A 21781-nucleotide genomic window follows, 5' to 3' on the forward strand; every position below is an offset into this window, starting at 1 on the left:
AAATCCAAAAAAATACATAGTTAATAGTGGTTACCTCTGTTGGGGGGTGAATGAATGTCAGATTATGGGGAATCTTTCCATATGTATGAAATACATATTTGGTGTTTTGGGGTTTTAATTTATTTTTTTAGTAATCTCTACACCCAACATGGGGCTCAAACTCAAGACTCCGAGATCAGGAGTTGCATGCTTTTCTGACTGAGCCAGTCAGGTGTTCCTGAAATATGTTTTGTATTGTGTGTTTTACTTTTCTAGTCAGGGAAAAAAGGGGACTAAAATATGGCATGGGTTCAAATATGGCACGGGTTCAAATCCTCAAGTAATCAAGAAGGGCATTTTAAGCTAGATTTGGCGTGTTATTTTTAGTCAAAATACTATCTCCTTGAGATTAACTGGGTAAGTGTGATGACATTTATCTGGATTTGCAGCTAGTTAAAGATTATGAATCCAAGCCAATCTAGAGAGGTATCTAATGTGACATGCTAAAACCTCAGCTCTCAAGTACTAGTGGGAACAATGCATGCTTACTAAGGGTGCTGATTAGCTACAAAGGACTAGTTGGAAAATCAACTATAAAAAAACCGGATGTCAATACAGTCTGGACCACGTTCAGGTACACTCCTGCAGTGTTACTATTTGCCCCTACCTTTCCTCTGTTGTGTTTACATGATTTTCTTTTACAATAAAAATTATATTTATGAAAACTGTAAGTTGAAATGAAATAATAAAACAATCACCCATATCATGCTATAACTATAGCTACACCTACTTCCACTTAAAATCAAAGGCTTATAAATATAGCCAATGCCTGAAAGGAAATACAGAAAATTAAAAATTGTTTATATGGGTGTTGGGATTGTGGGTTCATATTTTTGCCTTATAAAAAGCATTTATTGTTATGTTTGTGCGGCAAATAAGAAACAAGGGAATCATTACACTTACTACACGGAGGTCTTCGATGCGTTTTTCAAGAAGGACAGGCAGACCCTCTGGGAGTGTAGGCACCACCTTGGGCATAACCTGAGAGGCATAGGTTGGCTGGGTGGTGTTTCCATTCTCTCCCCCTGACTCAGAGAGGGGGCTACCATCAGAAGCAGCATCCAGTAATCTGTCAAAGTCGAAATCATCTAGCATCTCTAGGGCATTTTCAGCTTCCCGAAATAGTTCATGTTCATTTGTGCCAACAAAAATGGGGAGGTCCGGATCAGCAGTGTTCAGATTTAAGTCCGAGACATCACTTCCCAATGCTACGGCAGTGGAGGGGGTCTTATTCAGAGAGGACGTCGTTAAGTTCATTGGGACTTTGGGGTTAGGCTCCTTCTTCAATGCATCCTTCTCTTTCTGAAATTTTCGTATCATGGCAGCTAGAGAAAGAGAATCTTTATAACGTTTCTTCTTTTTTTCAGACTTGTGTGAATTTAGAGCCACAACTCTGTGAAGAAAAAAGGGATCAGTTAGGCTGTGTAGGATTTTACTTTAAAGCCCGTGTAAATAAGGAGGCACAGATAATCAAAACGGTCATTTCATGGGTGGGAAAGCAAATTTCTTCTTACATCATCCTTTTACAACAGCACCTTCATCATCATCTGGACTCACTTGGGAAAGGTCAAAAGGCAAATGGCCACCAGAGTGAAGAAAACAAAAGGACAAAAGTCAACAGAAAGAAACAAAACTGAAGGTAACTCAGGATTATTAAAGTCTATGAAGTCAAACTAACTACTCTTTTTGGAATGTTCACATTCTTTAGCACATCTATAAAGTAGTCACCTAAAGAATTAACCAAGTAAAGAAATGCACTTATGAGGTGTGTGGGTGGCTCAGTCGGTTGAGCATCTGACTCTTGATTTCAGCTCAGGTCATGATCTCAGAGTCATGAGATCGAGCCCCGAGTGAGGCTCTGTGCTGGGCATGGAGCAAGCTTAAGATTCTCTCTCTCCCTCTCCCTATGCTCCTTCCCTGCTTGTGTGCAAGTGTGTATGTGCACATGCACGAGAGAGAGAGAGAGAGAGAGAGAGAGAGAGAGAGAAAGAAGAAAGAAAGAAGGAAGGAAGGAAGGAAGGAAGGAAGGAAGGAAGGAAGGAAGGAAGGGGGAAGGAAGAAAGAAAAGAGAAAAGAGAAAAAAGAAAAAAGAAAGAGAGAAAGAAATGTAGAAATGTACTTGAGAAAACAGAATTGCCTTATAAGTAACCAGAGAAGCTCACACAGTACACCTTCAAACTGGTACCCCAGGTGGTTTGTGCTACAAACTGCCAAAGAAATATAAAATCTTTCTAGACCCTATTCTGCAACTACCTTCTGATCATTTTCACCTTCCATTCTAGGAACAGCCATGTGAGGCAATCACATATGTGTGATTTTCTAGGACAACTTTCTCCCTATAGGAACCATGGGGGAAAGGTGTCTCAGTGTAGTTAACACTTTCTCTAGAAATCTTTTTTACGTTCTATGGCATACACGCTTCTAGGTGCACTACAGAATCGAAACTATCACTTGTGTCTTGAGGGCAGGCCCGTGTTTTATCTACTGTTATATACTCCGAAACCAGAACAATGCTTAGTATATAAAAGGTATTTAATAAGTGTGTGTTGCATGAATAAGCCACAGATTTCAGAAAATAACAAATTCATTAAAAGGCATTAAAGATATTTACTTGTAAATAATGAGAATTTAAAACATGCATTAGTAATATATATATGTTTTTTCTTAATTAATGATTCAAGGTTCACTAAAATCTCATGCTTAGGAGAGCATAAATACCTCCCTACATCAAGCTTTTGAATACTGATAGCCCAAAGTTCAGATGTACCTCCCCTGGTGAGGAAGGGAAGAAAATCCAGCCTGTCACAGTTTCTGTCCCTTGGTTCTCCAAAAAAGGGCCATGGAAAAGTAAGACCAACTGGTAATTTTATGGACGTATGGTACAAACATTTCATTCTTATGACTTCAGTCTTTCGAGAAATTCTACTTGGTATTTAGAGGTGATATCATTACCTAAAGTCACAGGTGTTAAAGAAGAGCTAAATAAATGACTTTTTAAATACTAAAACAACTATAAATCATTCACACATAGACTACTGCCAGTCCTCAATCCCCAGGCATCTAATAAGTTTAGTTTTTTAAATTTTTTTTTTTTTTTTCAACGTTTATTTATTTTTGGGACAGAGAGAGACAGAGCATGAACGGGGGAGGGGCAGAGAGAGAGAGGGAGACACAGAATCGGAAACAGGCTCCAGGTTCTGAGCCATCAGCCCAGAGCCCGACGCGGGGCTCGAACTCACGGACCGCGAGATCGTGACCTGGCTGAAGTCGGACGCTTAACCGACTGCGCCACCCAGGCGCCCCATAAGTTTAGTTTTTAAGACAAAAAGATGAAAACAACTTGCTCAACGTTTATACCATATTTTCAAACTGGTTCTTGTTGGTAAAAAATTTTAACGACCAAAATACTTAATTAACTAATTTGTAAATCTGATCTAAAACACCATGAGTCTCTAAGATGACAAAGCCTTTTATTTTTTAATAAAAACTTATACTTAATACATATTAATATTATTAAAATGTAAGTTAATGGTCATTGACACTTTTAAATATAGTATTAAATTAGTTCCAGCTAAGCTGGGTTAATGAATGCTAAATAGATCTTTCCAAAAGGGCAGCTAGTCATGCTCTGACCCTAGTTCCCTTGCGGTGTTTAATTTTACATACCCCAGTTGTTTGGGGACTTTTTTCCTTGGTTTCTTCTCCTTTTCCCCTTCCTCTTTCCTCTTCCGCTTCTTCATCTCAATATCATCTTCTTTTATTTTGGGAATCTGCAAATGATAAAGAAAGTATCGCTTAACGGAGGATCAATGCTTTACTCGCTAGATTAGCGATCTAGCATCTAGGGCAGTGTTTTTTCTCAAAGTTCAGTGTGCATTAGAAATGCTTGTTAAAAATGCAGACTCGGGGGCGCCTGGGTGGCGCAGTCGGTTAAGCGTCTGACTTCAGCCAGGTCACGATCTCGCGGTCCGTGAGTTCGACCCCGCGTCAGGCTCTGGGCTGATGGCTCGGAGCCTGGAGCCTGTTTCCGATTCTGTGTCTCCCTCTCTCTCTGCCCCTCCCCCGTTCATGCTCTGTCTCTCTCTGTCCCAAAAATAAATAAAAAAACGTTGAAAAATAAATAAATAAATAAATAAATAAATAAATAAATAAATAACGTTGGAAAAAAAAATTAAAAAAAAATAAAAATAAAAAAAATAAAAATGCAGACTCTTGGGGTCTATGAGTACTACCTGTTTTTGTTTCTGAGTACTGCCTAGTTTTTAACAAACATTTTGGTGATTCTGGCACAAGTCAGTCTTTGGATCACGCTTCAAGAAACACCTAAGGACACACTATTCACTTCCTAAAACCATATATATCTTAAATAGAATTAGCTGTCTCAGGAAAGCTAATGTCTACACCAAGTCTTAACCTATCCTAGAAACTTACCCTTATCCCCCAAACAGTAGATTATTAGACCACATATGGAGAGAGAAGTCTTAAAAGAAAATACAATTACATATGATGTAAATATCAATTTTTCCCTTTATCTACATAGCTTTACTTCAAAGCAGGTAAATAACTACAGATTTATTAAACAATGGTTAGCATTTTACTTTTTGTCATATCCACAAGTAAATTCAAAAAGTATACCGTATTTATTGAACACTCTCATTACCATTGCAGTGTTGGATAAACTCACTTTGGGGGGCTTGTGCTTTTGGTTGTCTGTAATATCTTCTTCTTCAGTATCTGAAGCTTGGCGAAACTGCAGAGTGCCAGTGTTGATGTAAAAGCCTCCATATTTTGTTGTTAGAGAAGCAGGAACTAATTCGTCATACTATATTTAAAATAAAATGTTTCAGATATATCCCATTATTAATTCTACAAATACATCAAAGAAATCCATAAATCCTAACTACAAAACTGACTGCAATGAGGATGTTTGTGGAATAAATTTAGAAAAAGTTAGTATCTAGGATAAAAATGAGCCCAGAGTACTCAGTATATATATATATATAAAGAAAGGAAATTCTGGAATAATGAAGCAAATCCTCAGTATATCCATCATCTGCTGAGAAAAATTTAAGGATCACTGCTACTATTCTTAATGACAAATTTTTTTTTCAAACCTTTATTTATTTTTTAGGTGATCTCTATGCCCATTGTGGGGCTCGAACTCGCCACCCAGAGATCAAGAGTCGTATGCTCTGACTGAGCCAGGCAGGTGCCCCAAAGACAAATGATTCTGATGAGAAATTGAAACAAGTTAAAATAGATGACTAAACATACAGAAAAGGAATAAATTTCATTTCCTACCATATCAGTATATAATTTTATTCATAAGATTATAAATAACAAAGTTATTTCTTATGTCTTAGCTCTAAGCTTTTAAATGAAGAAAATTGTTTAAAAGTTTAAAACATAAAATAACATATGTGTTTAAAAACGCAACAGAAAAATAACTGCCCAGTTCAGTAAGCATACACTATAATGAGCCAGGTACTTTGCCTGGATCAAGAGATGCAAATTGTCTAAATTAGATAGAAGGTCTGACCTAAAATAACACTTAAGCTGATGTCCTCTAAGCTTGGATTTTTAAAGTTTATCATTTCTCACCTGATGAAAATGGACAAAAGCAAACATTAAATGAGGGTCAATCTTAACCAAATGATGGGAGTCCATAGTGGCTGAGAAAAATGGAGCGAGTTACTTATCTAATAGAAGCAAGATACCTGCTACTTAAGGTCCCCAGAACTCTACTTTATAGGTTCTTCATATTTTATATTTTTAAGAAAGGCAGATTTTAAGCAGATCCTTTGCACTGGACAAGGAATATAGGGAATGTACTAGTTACTGTAAGAACATTAAGGCTACATGCAAAAGTTTTTGCTTTTAACCTGTATCCTTTTAAATTAAATGGTAAATAGAAAAAGAATTTCCAGTTTAATCATACTGAGTCAAAAAAAGGAATGAATCCCTTTCCTGTTGCTTCAGTTGACGGGCTACTATAAAGATCTACGGGTAAGACCTTCAGAAAGGGTCCGGTACTATCTGTAAGCAAAGGAGTGAAGAGAAAGAATTAGAAGTGAAAAGACTTTGTAGTAATTATTTTGGAAATGTGTAACCGTGACAAACATTACTTTTTGCTTACACTGCTTTATAATTTACAATGCTTCTTCATATAAATTATTTCACTTGGCCCTCCTGATACCTTTGTGAGGCAAAAAAGGCGTTTTATAAGTGAAAACCAAATTTAGAGAGGATAAGAACCCCCAGAGTAATTTTATAAGCTTATGGTAGAGGCTCTGGCTGTATCCCAAACCATCCACTACATCATGCAGTGGGAAACACATTCATCACCACGTTACATAGCAACATGGGTGTGTTCAACATCGGTCTGCTGCAGTGTTTCCTAAGCTCTCCCTATCAGAACACTCTCCAGGAGAACAAGCTCTTTATGCATATTTAATTTAGCCATCCAAGTAGAATGTGTTAAGAGGCAATGGAACGCTGAACTTGAGAATCAGAAGGCCTGGATTTAGATCCTTTGCCAATGATTAGCAATTGTGACCCAGAGGAAATCACTTAACATGGATATCTTGGAGTTGTCTAACAGTGACAACATCACTTACTTCACAACGTTCTAGTGAAATTTACAAGAGACAAACTAAAGTGTTATTCATGCCTGGTATTATTATTTATTAGTAAATAAAGAAAAACATTTTCTTTCAGTCTTCACAAAACGTGGCAGCATAAGTGAGACTAAAAATAATCTTTAAAAGCATTTATTTTCAGGTATTTATAAGTGGTACATGATTCTGAAAATTAATTAGAACCAGATTATTTTCACTATCAAATAATTACAAACAGTGAAAGCTTACAATCAATGAAAAGAACAGAAAATCATTTGGTTGGATAATAATTGTCTTATGTCTGAATTATCTCATAAGAACCCAATAATCTGTAAGAATAACAATACAAAATTATTTTGCGAGTCAATAAACAACCTGTAATCTAGTTCAATTTCCTCTTACTAAACAGGAACCTACCTTGTCCTCTAAATGTCAGCAACTAATAAAATAATTTTTGTTCAACAACTTTTACATACAAAACTTACCCTTATTTATTAAGGCAGTACTTTTCAATTTTTTTTCACCACAACCCAAGTGGGAAATATGTTACACATCAAATCCCAGTGTGTACACACACACATAAAAAAAACTCACATAATCTACTATGATTTACTATGATAGCTCCTATTCTATTCTACTTCACTTTTGTTAAAAATGCTGGCCACACTCTCTAAAGTGATATGTAATCCAGTTATGGGTTGCAAAAGTCAGTATGAAAAACACCATATTCAAATATTCTGACTGTAGCAGAGAAAACTGAGCAATGCTAAAAGATTTGTCTAGAAATCTTTAGAAACCGAGTTGAGTCTAGAATCTAGGAATTTTGACTTGTATTTCAAATCAAGGTCAAGACTTTTAAAAACATCCCATGCCCTAATCTACAAAAAGGTTTGTCAACCTTTCTGGTAATAAGAAGGCTTCTCTACTCCAAAGGGCATTGCCAAATTTTACTCCTATAGAACAGGCTGCCTGGTATGGTAAACCAGTTTATGTCAGAACACTGAAACAACTCAGGGTATCCAGTATGCCTCCTGCTGGAAGTTCTATGATTCTCCTACCACTATATGCCTTATCATCATCTATACAACCAAGCACTGTAGTAACAGGAAAAAGAAATACTAATTTGTGGGTAGTACTACAATGTTTACCTTGGTGTCCCTTTCTGTGTATTCTAAGTAATCACTGAACAATGCAGAGGATGCCATAAGTCCAGGGTTTGTTTAGATTTCTCCAGTGCACTGAGAAGAATGTAAGAACATACACCTTACCTACCCCCAAACACAATATGCCTGCATTTGTTTGCTATGTGATCAATGGATTGTTATAGTCCTTAAATGCTCTCCTAAAGTCCTCTTCATTTTATAAAAGAAAGAAGATTCCAGGGAAAAAGCTGTAGGGCTTGGAACAAAACAGATAGGGTTTGATAAAGGCTGGCATTCAATCACCACCACTGTACTAAGGCTTGGCAGTAATGAAAAAATGAAGCACATTTTAAAGATGTCTGCCAGATTAACTTCAACCCAGCAGCTCCAATCTTCAAATTCATATGGGTCTTATCTGGAAGCCATTTGAAATTACACCTACCCAAGTCTGGGAATATCAATACAAATTCAAGATGTAAATACCCTTAATGAATAAACCCCACTGCTAGAAATTTATCCTGTACATACATTTGCACTCTCTAATTATCTTACATAGTTATTCAAGTACACAAAGATAAACGTACACAGATGCTCAGCTGTTCGTAAGCACATAAAAAAGTAGAAACAATTTAGATGGACGTCAATAGGGGATTAGTTAGTAAAAACAAATACTGAACTATTTTAGTAACTTTATCCTTGACTTCTATCCCAAACAAAGAATTGCTGCTATATTAAAGATACATTACTCACAGCCTCTGAGTTATCAATAAATGGGTCTGTCTCATCATAGCCAAAGCCTATATCAATTAAATCTTGTAGCCGATCCTTCCGGTGTTTACGGGGTTTCCCACCCTGCAAAGAACAGATACGTTAGACTGATATCAGTACTCATGCGGTTTCCGTAAACTTTAAAAGTACCTATCAGAAGAACTCTAAATAATTTCTGTAGATAATCCCCCCTCCAAGAAGTTGAATTGAAATCCCCCCACCCTTTGAATATAAGTTGTGCTGAGGGACTTGCTCCCAAAGAATAGAGTATGAAAGTGAGGAGACTAATTATAGTGAAAACCTGGCCAACATGACCTCAGCCAGGTGATCAAGTTCAACATCAACACGGTAAGTCATGTTGATAGCATGTACTCTTGATACGATATGATAAAAATGGCACCTTTGTGGTCTTCTCTCAAAAGCCTATAATCCGAGCTATAGGTTCATCATGAGAAAAACAACAAACAAACTAAACCATGTCCCATTAAGGGATATTCTACAAATAACTAACCAGGATTCCTCAAACTATGAAGATAATTAAAAACAAGGGAAAATCTGAAAAACTGTCAGAATTTAGATGAGTCTAAAGAGATGTAATGACTAAATGTGATGTAGTATCCTGCATGGGATCCAGGAACTAAAAAAGGGCACTAGGGGAAAACTAGTAAAATCTGAATAAAATGTGGAGTTTAATTAATAGTAATATACCAAAGTAGGTTTGTTAGCTGTAACAAATCTACTGTATAGATATCATCATTCATAATATGTCATAGGAGAGAGTGGGTGAGAACTATATGGGAAGCCTCTATTATCTCTGCAACTTTTCTGTAAATCCAAACTATTCTTAAAATTATTTTTTTAAACACCACAGGAATTGGCTCAGAGCCTGGAGCCTGTTTCTGATTCTGTGTCTCCCTCTCTCTCTGCCCCTCCCCCGTTCATGCTCTGTCTCTCTCTGTCCCAAAAATAAATAAACGTTGAAAAAAAAAAAAATTAAAAAAAAAAAAAAAGGGGCGCCTGCTGGCGCAGTCGGTTAAGCGCCCGACTTCAGCCAGGTCACGATCTCACGGTCCGTGAGTTCGAGCCCTGCGTCGGGCTCTGGGCTGATGGCTCAGAGCCTGGAGCCTGTTTCTGATTCTGTGTCTCCCTCTCTCTCTGCCCCTCCCCCGTTCATGCTCGGTCTCTCTCTGTCCCAAAAATAAATAAACGTTGAAAAAAAAAAAATTTAAACACCACAGGATTATACACATCGGACATACAAGAAAATGAAACACGAGTGCATGCAAAAACCGGTGAGTGTGAATAAGGACTGAAGGCTCGTTAATTGTAGCGTGCCAATGTCAATCTTCTAGTCTTGATAACTCTAGTTATGTAAGATATTACCACTGGGAGAAACTGGGTGATTGGTACAAGGGACCTCTCTGTATTGTGTGTGCAACTTCATGTGAGTCTACAATCTCTTCAAATAAAAAGTATTTTAGGGACACCTGGCTGGCTCAGTCAGCAGAGTGAATGACTCTTGTTTGTTTGGGTTTTTTTGTTGTTGTTTTATTTGAGAGAGTAAGGGACAGAAGATCTGAAGCTAGCTCTGTCCTGACAACAGTGAGCCTGATGTGGGCTTTAACTCAAGAACCTCGAGATCATGACCTGAGCCCAAGTCGGTTGCTCAACCAGCTGAGGCACCCAGGAGCCCAGAGCTTATGACTCTTGATCTCTGGATTGTGAGTTCGAGCCCTACGTTAGGTATAGAGATTACTTAAATAAACAAACAAACAAACAAAAGAAAACAAAAACAAAAAAAATTTTTTTCTTAAAAGAAAAAAAATGTTTTTTTAAAGTAAAACAACAACAAAATAAAAAGAACCAGTTAGTATACATTCCATTATTCATGTCATACTTTCAGGAGGTTTTAACTGGTTGATTACAGTTATAAAGAAAACATTCTACGTAAGGTATAAATGGTACATGTACGGTAAATGGTATAGATAAGCTTGTTTTAAGGAGTTTAAGTGGACAGGAAACCTAATACTATTGTGGCACTGCTGAAACAAGTGTTTAGTTTAGTCTCCAAAACTCATTTTAGATATTCAACCATACTCACTCAAATTTAACTACTCTAAGTATCATCCTAACACCTCCATGAACCCTGATTTTTTTACTGAAGTGGGTCATGAGTGAGAAGATGCTCAGAAAGAGGAGAGAAAACACTAAGTGGTAAGGATTCTGCCTAACATGCTACCACTGAGCCAGAGTAAGTCCAGCAGAAAGCATGGGATGCAAGATGTAAATCTCTTATTCGGTTTCAATTCTCAGTGAATAGCTCTCAATGGAAAGTGTGATTCTTTTTTAAATTTTTTTTTTTTTCAACGTTTATTTATTTTTGGGACAGAGAGAGACAGAGCATGAACGGGGGAGGGGCAGAGAGAGAGGGAGACACAGAATCGGAAACAGGCTCCAGGCTCTGAGCCATCAGCCCAGAGCCCGACGCGGGGCTCGAACTCCCGGACCGCGAGATCGTGACCTGGCTGAGGTCGGACGCTTAACCGACTGCGCCACCCAGGCGCCCCATGGAAAGTGTGATTCTAACAGTGAAAGATGGATAAGTTTTGTGCAACACTGCCCTTAAACAAAAGCAAACTGCTCTAGCTTATTTCCACGCAAAGAAATAATCTATTCCAGTGATTCAGGGAAAAAATGGTTATGCTGGACTTGCTGAGAAGTCACCATCGTGGTGACATCCTTTTCTAAGTAATTTGTAAAAGTAATCCTGATTCAATGTTATATTTTTATTACACCCAGATGTTAAAAAACCTAACCCCCATAAGCTGTAACTTCATTGTATGCTTTTCGGTGACCAAAACAGCCCTGTTACTATACCACTACCGCCAAGAAAGTCATTACAGTGTGAGATAAAGTAGCAGTTCCCGTATTTTTAGATTTTTACAATTAGGTAACTTTTAAAAACAATTTTGGAGACCAACACAAGGTGGCAACCCTTCTCCCCCCGCCGACCCCCAAATAAAGCCATTATAGGGCATAATCTCAGAACAACAAAAATCCTTCTCAAGAAATACTAGTTCGCAGGGGCGCCTGGGTGGCTCAGTTCAGCGTCCAACTGCGGCTCAGGTCATGATCTCACAGTTTGTGGGTTCAAGCCCCGCATCAGGTTTTGTGCTGACACCTCAGAGCCTGGAGCCTGCTTCGGATTCTGTGTCTCCCTCTCACTCTGCCCCTTCCCTGCTGGCTCTCTCTCTCTCAAAAATAAATAAAAACATTTAAATTTTTTTTAAAAAAAGAAAATAAAAGGAAATACTAGTTGACAACATTAAACATATACATACAAAACATATATATATATATATATATATACACATACACACACACACACACACACACACATATATACACAGCATGTGTGTGCTTATATACGACACATGTAATAAATGGTTCTTATTTTTTTCCATTTGCCAGGTCTGCAAACTGGGACCCTTACAACTAGTTTATAGAACGACAGTTAGAAGCAGAAGTTAAAAAAAAAAAAAAAAAGACAAACAGAAGGAGGTATTTCTAGGATAGTTACATACATGCAATTAAGCATGAGGGACTATTTCACCCAAAAACCAGAGAGAACTCTAAAGAGAATATAAAAATGCACAGATACATGAAAACTAATATAAAAATATACTATATTTTATACTATATAAAAAATATAAAAACAAATGAAGAATATTAACCCTGTTACATATTAAATATATTTAAGTTATGAGAGTTAACAACATAATAAAGGCCATATATGATAAACCTACAGTTAACATCATATTCAGTGGGAAAATATGGAGACCTTTACCCTAAGGTCAGGAACAAGACAAGGAAGTTCACGCTCACCACTTTTACTCAACATAGTACTGGAAGTCCTAGCCACAGCAATCAGAGAAGAAAAAGGAATAAAAAGCATCCAAATCAGTAAGAAGTAAAACTTTCACTGTCTGTAGATGGTATGACACCACATATAGAAAACCCCAAAGACTCCACCAAAAAACGACTAGACCTAATAAACTAATTTAGTAAGGTCTCAGGATACAAAATCAACTTATAGAAATATACTGCATTTCTATACACTAATAATGAAGCAGCATAAAGAGAAATTAAGAAAACAATCTCATTTACAATTGCATCAAAAATAATAAAATACCAAAGAATAAACTTAACCAAGGAGGTAAAAGACCCATACTCTGGAAACTATAAAACACTGATGAAAGACACTGAAGATGACACAAATGAAAAGATATGCCTTGCTCATGGACTAGAAGAACAAATATTGTTAAAATGTCCATACTACCCAAAGCAATCTACAGATTTAATACAATTCCTTTCAAAATACCAAAAATATGTTTCACAGAACTACAGTAAACAATCCTAAAATTTGCATGGAACCACAAAAGACTCTGAATGGCCAAAGCAATCTTGAGAAAGAAAAACAAAGCTGGAGGTATCACAATCCCAGATTTCAAGTTATACTACAAAGCTGTACTGATCAAAACAGTATGGTACTGGCACAAAAACAGACACATAGATCACTGGAACAGGATACAAAGCCCAGGAAAAAATCTCACAATTATGTGACCAATAATCTTCAACAAAGGAGGCAAGAATATGCAGTGGGAAAAAGTCTCTTCAACAAATGATACTGGGAAAACTGGACAGCAATATGCAAAAGAATAAAGCCAGACCACTTTCTTACACCATACACAAAAATAAACTCTAAATGGATCACAGACCTAAATGTGAGAGCTGAAATCTTAAAATCCTAGAAGACAGCACAGGCAGTAGGTCTCTGACATTGTCCATAGTAGCATTTTTCTAGATATGTCTTCTGAGACAAGGGCAACAAAAGCAAAGATAAAATACTGGGACTACATCAAAATTAAAAGCTTCTGCATAGCCAAGGAAACAATCAACAAAACAAAACAAAAAACAACCTACTGAATGGGAGAAGATATTTGCAAATGAAATTATACAACTCAACACCATAAATAAATAAATAAACAAATAAATAAATAAAACAAATAATCCAATTAAAAAATAGGCAGATGACACGAACAGACACTTCTCCAAAGAAAACATCAAGATGGCCAACAGACGTGTGAAAAGATGCTCAACATCACTCATCGTCCGGGAAATGCATATCAAAACCACAATGAGATATCACCTCACACCTGTCAGGATGGCTAAAATCAAAAACACAAGAAACAACAAGTGTTGGCGAGGGTGTGGAGAGAAAAGAACCCTTGTGCACTATTGGTGGGAATGCAAACTGGTACAGCCACTGTGGAAAAGAGTATGGGGGCTACTCAAAAAATTAAAAGTAGAATTACCATATGACCCAGCAATTCCACTACTGGGTATTTACCTAAAGAACATGAAAACATTAATTCAAAAAGATTTATGCACCCCTATGCCTACTGCAGCATTATTTACAATAGCCAAATTATGGAAGCAGTCCAAGTGTCCATTGACAGATGAATGGATAATGAAGATGTAGAGTGTGTGTGTGTGTGTGTGTGTGTGTGTGTGTGTGTACATACATATGCTGGGATATTATTCACCCATAAAAAAGAATGAAATCTTGCCATTTTCAACCACGTGGATGAATCTAGAGAGTATAATGCTAAGTAAAATAAGTCAGAGAAAAACAAATACCCTATGATTTCACTCATATGTGGAATTTAAGAAACAAGACAAATGAACAAAGAGAAAAAAAGAGACAAACCAAAAAACAGACTCTTAACTTTACAGAACAAACTGATAGTTACCAGAGGGAAGGAGGGTGGGGGGATGGGTGAAATAGGTGAAGGGGATTAAGAGTCCACTTATCTTGATGAGCACTGAGTAATATATAGAATTGTTGAATCACTGTATTGTACTCCAGAAACTGATATAACACCATATGTTAACTATACTGGAATTAAAATTTAAAAATTAAGTTACAAATAAAGTTATGGGAGTTAAAATCAACATACCAGGAATGTAAGAATAAACATAAATCAACAACAATGTTCAGAAACCTATCCTAGTAGGTAAGAATTTAACATGAGAAAGGCGGCATTACAACTCAACAGAGAGTAATTAATAAATCAAATAAATGGAATTAAAGATACTAATTTCATCTATCAAATTATAAACTGGCAAAATGGAGAAGAAACAGGACCACTCAAGCACTGCTGGTAACAGTATACCATGAAACTCTTCTGGAAAGCAATCTAAAAGCATCTGCCAAGAATTCTGCCATCCTCTTGTGTTTCTTCTTTTTGTTTCTTTATTTTCCAAACTTTCTATAAAGTATTTATGTCATAATGGAAATACAGTAAAATAATTTTTAAAACTCTTTACCTTATTTGACCTGATAATTCTATGTAAGCTCATTTCAAACCACTACTTAGATTCAAGAATATCTGTTAAGAACTTATGCCATAGAAAGTAACACGCTGGAGTGCCTGGCAGCTCCATAGGAAGGGTATACAGCTCTTGATCTTGAGGTCATGAGTTTGAGCCGCATGCTGGTTGTACAGACTACTTAAAATAAATAAATATTTTTTTTAAAAAAGAAAGTAATATGGTAAATGTCAGAAAGAATTTAAAAAAAATTTTTAATTGTAAAAAATTACATAGTATACTGTTACCAGCGGTGCAGAGCCCGATGCAGGGCTCAAATCCAAGAACCAGGGCTCAAATTCATTAACCGGGAGATCATTGCCTGAGCCAAAATCCACAGTCAGATGCTTAACCAACTGAACCACTCAGGTACCCTCAGAAAGAATTTAAATTAAGTAGTAAAAATCCTGTCCTGAACAATCTTAAAACAAGATAATCTACTCAAAAATTAACTGAGTACCTTCCAAGTGTCAGCCTTCATGGATTTTATAGTATTGTAGACAGGAGAAAGATTACACAAATTACAGTAATGATACACAGTAGAAAGGAAAATATAGGTGGTACCAGACTTTTCTAACAGCGGTCTTAATCAAGGCTTTCCGTAGATGTTTATGCCCGGACAACATGAGTGGAAGGATCAGAACAGGAAGTGACTAGACAAGATTAGTGCTGAACAAAATCACTCCTGTTGTGGTGAGGGATGAGCAAAGATGAGCAAAGGGAGATGGGTTAGGAAGGGAAGAAATGCAGAGATGTGCAAGAAACTCCTAAGTTACTGGGGGCATAAAATATATATTTAAGCAGCAAACATGATGATGACAACGACCAAGATGATGATAGCTACCACCCGCTGAGTGCTAACTTTGCATCAGCGCCTCTTCTAAGTGTAACCATCTATTATTTCACATTTGACAAATGGGAAAAGCTAAAGCTTGGAAAGGGCAAATAACTTGGCTAAGATCACACAGAAAGTAATTGAGCTAATCTTCAAACTCATGACTATCTGGCTCCAAAGTGCCATTCCATTAAAAGTTCTATAAGAGAAGTTATAGAATCTCTGGGGTCATTTTCCTACTTGGAGACCCCTTAAAACTCAATACCAGAAACTGAAACCAGTGTCCCCACTGTCAGCCACCTCCAAATTAGCTCCTTCCACTTGAACATTCCCATTTTATTCATTCTATTTTTCTGCCTTAAAACTTCAGTTAGCTAAAATTAAAAAGACTCATGATACCAAATGTTAACAAGGATGTGGAGCTACTAAAACTCTCCTACATGGCTGGTGCAAAATGAAGACCCATTCTGAAAAATAGTTGACAGTTTCTTATAAAGTTAAACGTACACTTCACATATCACCTAACAATCCCACTCTTATTATTTACTCAAGAAAAATGGAAACGTATGTTCACCCAAAAAGCTATATGCTAACGTTCAGAACATCTTTATTCATAGCAGCCAAGAACTATGGCTTACTATGCAGCAACACAAGGGAAGGAACCGCTGACAACATGCAACCCATGGATGAATTTCAAAAGCATCATGCTAAGTCAGAGGGGCCAGACACAAAAGACTTTAAGATTCCCAGAAACCCACAGAAACTCTAGAAGCCACAAAATAAAAACAAATAAAAAACTTATACTGACATGAAGTAGGTCTGAGAATACCAGGGACCAGGAATGAAGGGAGAGGATTATCTATGGAGAGGTAAGAGGAAACTTTCTGGGTTCTGGGGAGAACAATTTAAATGAATGAATTGTAGGTACTTACCTTTCAGAAGTGCTGATTTTTAGAACTCCTCATTATTCTTTCTACTTCAACTCTCTCCCCACAAACCTTTGTTCATGTGGTTTTTCACATCTGCAATTTCCTTTCTATTCCACCTGCCATTGCTATAATCTCGGCCACTATTTTTCACTTAAATGTAGTGAATGCCTTAATTAGCCTCTCTTCCCTCATTTATCTTAGTTTATCCTGCATTATACCATCCAATTAATACTTCTAAAATACCATTTTGTATCATTTCTCTGTTAAAAATGCTTCATAAGCATCCTATTATAAAATAAATCCAAAACCCTTAATAAGGCATTAAAGGCATTTAAACTACCTTTCCAACTTTTTCTTACAATTTTCCAACTTGAACACTCTGATTCATTCAACCTATCTATCCACTCTCCTCCTAAACACACTGAAGTTTATCTTTCTTCTGCCTTCTCCTTATTGGGAATAATCTCTTACTCCTCTCTGAATTTCCCCACCCTTCCCAGATAATAAGTTTTTTTTTTTTTGTCAACGTTTATTTATTTTTGGGACAGAGAGAGACAGAGCATGAACGGGGGAGGGGCAGAGAGAGAGGGAGACACAGAATCGGAAACAGGCTCCAGGCTCTGAGCCATCAGCCCAGAGCCCGATGCGGGGCTCGAACTCACGGACCGCGAGATCGTGACCTGGCTGAAGTCGGACGCTTAACCGACTGCGCCACCCAGGCGCCCCCCAGATAATAAGTTTTAAACCCTTCCTCCTTCATGCTTTCTACTTAAAATCAAAATGATCTTTTTCTACTCTCCTAACATTTTTTATCTAGGGACAGCTAACTGCCTCTAAGATTTACCTAGGGAAAAACTAAAAAAACAAATAGGTTCTCTTGGAATGGGCATGATTACACATAACTTCTGCATAACTAGCACAAATAACTTCTGCATAACTAGAAAGATCTAGGAACATTTTAGTCTAATCAAGCTGATCAGGAGTTACCACAGGAAGACATAACTGCTATAACTTGTACAAAGGATGTACAGGTATAAGTTCTTCACCAAGCATCCTATCAATCATAGCATCATAACAATAATAAAGGTATAAATTACATATACTGTGACACATCCATTCAACGCTAATGGTCATCTAAAAATTTTTTTTAATGTTTATTTATTTTTGAGAGAGAGAGAGCAGGAGCAGGGGAGGGGCAGAGAGACAGGAAGACACAGAATCTGAAGCAGGTTCCAGGCTCTGAGCTGTCAGCACAGAGCCCGACACGGGGCTCAAACCCACAAACTATAAGATAGTGACCTGGGCCGAAGTTGGACACTTAACTGACTGAGTCATCCAGATGCCCCACTAACAGCCATTTTAAAACCATGTGGTAGAGGAATATTTAATAGTACGGAAGGCAATAAAAGTAGTTTACCAAATGCTATGTATAGTTCAGGCTAGTCATAGAAAAGACAGTATTCACTAAGCATTTGAAAGTGTTCAGCCTAGGAGCGCCTGGGTGGCTCAGTCGGTTAAGCGGCCGACTTCGGCTCAGGTCATGATCTCGCGGTCCGTGAGCTCGAGCCCCGCGTCGGGCTCTGTGCTGACCGCTCAGAGCCTGGAGCCTGTTTCAGATTCTGTGTCTCCCTCTCTCTGACCTTCCCCCATTCATGCTCTGTCTCTCTCTGTCTCAAAAATAAATAAATGTTAAAAAAAAAAAAATTAAAAAAGGAAGTGTTCAGCCTAAACTGGTAATTGTGGAGATGACATTAAAATAACAAGATCTTATTTTCTTGCTTTTTTAAAAAATAAGATCTTTTTTAATTCTCATACAAACAGTAGGATCTCATTTATGAAAAACACAAAATATATGTAAAAAGCTCAAAGAATCACAACAAGCAGATAACCATGTTTGCTACAATGGAGAGGGGATACAATTGGAGGCAGTCGTGAAGGAAGATTTTGACTTAATATGTATTGTTTGAATTTTTCCCCCTTTGGTAGGAACTAGAAAACCTGCTGGATGAATTCTCAAAGAGCTGTAACACTGTGAATTTGTTTGTAATAACAGGAATGTATTCATATGCTACTTAGATGATTAAAAATAATTTTCTTAAGTGCAAGAGAGTACATTTGTAAGCAGACAAGCATTTTTAAAAGCCCTGAAAGGGCTACACATCCAACTACTAACAGTGGTTATGCATGGTAGTGGGATTATAGATGATTAAGTGATTTTTACTTTCTTCCCTTTTTTATCTGTATTTATGTATTCTTTTACACTGAACAAAATCTTTTGAAATATGTAAATGCTTACATAAACACATCTCTAGAACAAGTAACTCAAACAGTGATTATCTCTTGGCGGGGGGGACTGGTTAGCTAGGAGTCAGGAGTAGGAGGGAGATTTACTTTACATCATATTCCCTTCGTATCTTTTGAGTTTTTGTCAAGTGCATGTACTACCTATTCAAGAATTTCTTCATCTGGCCCACCAAATGTTCAATACCATTTGGGTTTTCACTCCTTACATGGTTCTGCTTCCTAGTCCCACTTCGGGGAAGGAGCTTTGGACAACCTGTATTTGACGCCGCTGTGCCCAAGTAGCTCTTTCTCAAATCCCTCCCCGATAGCCAGGATTTTAATAGTCTCTCCTCTACCTATCAATGGCCTTCTGCCAAAGCATTTACAGTCAGGCACATCCCAGCTCCCTCCTTCATCACAGAGGCCACCAGAGTACAGTTTTCTGGCCTCAATTCCCTTTTCCTCATCTCCTAGTCTTCCTGGAAACAATTCTCTCTTGGCTTGCCCTCTGCCTCACCTCCTCTTTTCCATTCTCCACCCTCTAGTTCTCTGGCTCCCCAGTTACGCTCAAGTCCAGTGATACACAAATGGTATAAACTGGAACCAAATACTAGACAATTCACAAATATTAGAATTTCACCTAATTCTAAGGAAATCAAGATACATTGGCAAAGGATTATATTATAGGGTCTTCCTGAATAGGCCTGTTTTGAACTGGTCTCTTTTCCAGCAGCCTTAGAAAGGATCCTCCCTGCAGCAGAATCAAAGTCTTATTTGATAAATTTTCCAGACCTTAGCCGTTGTTAATGTTACACAGTTTACACAATAAATGCATCCTATAAAAATACAAAACTTATTTTTGAAATTAAAAAAAAATAATCTTGAGTTTTGCTACATCTAAAATGAAGAATCCCCTTTGAATCTATTCCCCTAGATCACTAGTTTACTATGACTCAGAAGAAAATGACTTACTGAATCATTAGTACCTGTTTAACCTGATAATCAGTATTTCAAGCCAATGCTGTCTGATCACACTATAACACTAAGCTGGAAAACAAACAAACAAAATGTTCTTAGTACAGGATCCCACCCCGGTCACCTCCCTGCCAATTAACTCCAGGTAATAAGAAACCTAACTAATAAGCAACATTCATTGATCACCTATGGAAGACAGAGAAAGCATGACAGTGAATGCTAAGACTGCAGTCTTTTTTTAATGTTTATTTATTTATTTATTTATTTATTTATTTTGAGAGAGAAGGGGAGAGAGAATACACCACTGAGTGAGGGGCAGAGAGGGAGGGAGGGGGAGGAAAATGGGGTGGGGGAGAGGGAAAGAGAGAGCGAGAGCGAGAGAGACAGAAAGAGAGAATCCCAAGCAAGTTTGTACCGCCAGCAGAATCTGACGTGGGGCTCAAACTTACAAACTGAGATCACTGAGCTGTGAGAAACTGAGCTGAAATCAAGAGCCAGACACTTAACCAACTGAGCCACCCAGGTGCAATCTTATAACTGAGAAGAATGTAACTCCTGATCACCAAGCTTCTCTATTTGTCCCAGCCTAGTCACAACCTTATCATTCTCCACTTCCACTGATTTCCTTAACCCACCAATAGAAAAGAGTAGAAATGTAAGTCAGTGGAAAGACACCCAAGAGCTGACTTAACAGCACAGATATAACGTACACAGATTTCTTGAATCGGCACTTAGGATATTGGGCCTTCCTTCCAAATACCCTAAACTGCTCATTCTCAATTGTTCCTAATGGTTTCAGGAAGTTGAAGAGAATTTGTTTAGTTCAAAGAGGTCAAGGAACTGAAAAGGCATGTCATGACAAGTGATTACAATTGGTAACTCCAATAAAGAAAACTATTATTTAAGAATTCTTCCTTGCCCCTCAACATGTCTCCGGAGGCAAGGGAAACAAAAGCAAAAATGAAATACTGGGATCTCATCAAAATACAAAGCTTCTGCACAGTGAAGGAAACAATCAGCAAAACTAAAAGGCAACCGACAGAATGACAGAAGAGATTTGCAAATGACATATCAGATAAAGCGTTAGTATCCAACATCTATAAAGAACTTATCAAACTCAACATCCAAAACACAAATAATCCAGGGAAGAAATGGGCAAAAGACATGAATAGACACTTCTCCAAGGAAGACATCCAGATGGCCAACCGACACATGAAAAAATGCTCAACATCACTCATCATCAGGGAAATACAAATCAGAACCCCAATGAGACACCACCTCACACCTGTCAGAATGGCTAACATTAACAACTAAGGCAACGACAGATGTTGGCGAGGATGCAGAGAAAGAGGATCTCTTTTGCATTGTTGGTGGGAATGCAAGCTGGTGCAGCCACTCTGGAAAACAGTATGGAAGTTCCCCAAAAAACTAAAAATAGAACTACCCTCCGACCCAGCAATTGCACTACTAGGCATTTATCCACGGGATACAAGCGTGTTGTTTCGAAGGGACACGTGCACCCCCATGTTTATAGCAGCACTATCCACAATAGCCAAAGTATAGAAAGAGCCCAAATGTCCATCGATGGATGAATGGATAAAGAAGATGTGGTTTATATATACAATGGAGTATTACTCGGCAATCAAAAGAATGAAATCATGCCCTTTGCAACTACGTGGATGGAACTGGAGGGTATTATGCTAAGTGAAATTAGTCAGAGAAAGACAAAAATCATATGATTTCACTCATATGAGGACTTTA

The 21781-nt window shown here is 37.6% G+C and overlaps 1 protein-coding gene and 1 pseudogene across 4 annotated transcripts in view; both read right to left on the minus strand.

Annotated features, from left to right (window-relative positions):
• UBN2 (ubinuclein 2) overlaps window positions 1–21781 on the minus strand; it is a 90981-nt gene that overhangs the window by 54592 nt on the left and 14608 nt on the right. For 3 of the 4 annotated variants that reach the window (XM_086688937.1, XM_086688921.1, XM_086688915.1), the window contains exons 3-6: window positions 8549–8650; window positions 4724–4861; window positions 3706–3809; window positions 943–1432 (exon numbers count right to left, since the gene is read on the minus strand). In XM_086688937.1, the coding sequence (XP_086545063.1) occupies window positions 943–1432; window positions 3706–3809; window positions 4724–4861; window positions 8549–8650 (834 nt within the window). The remainder of the gene's footprint in view (window positions 1–942; window positions 1433–3705; window positions 3810–4723; window positions 4862–8548; window positions 8651–21781) is intronic. The other variant, XM_086688931.1, reaches the window with a different exon arrangement.
• Window positions 18726–18794, minus strand: LOC112867092 (U7 small nuclear RNA; annotated as a pseudogene).

The sequence above is a fragment of the Puma concolor genome, chromosome A2, assembly GCF_028749965.1.
Source record: "Puma concolor isolate L17-30 chromosome A2, mPumCon1.1.hap2, whole genome shotgun sequence".
Classification (NCBI taxonomy): Eukaryota; Metazoa; Chordata; class Mammalia; order Carnivora; family Felidae; genus Puma; species Puma concolor.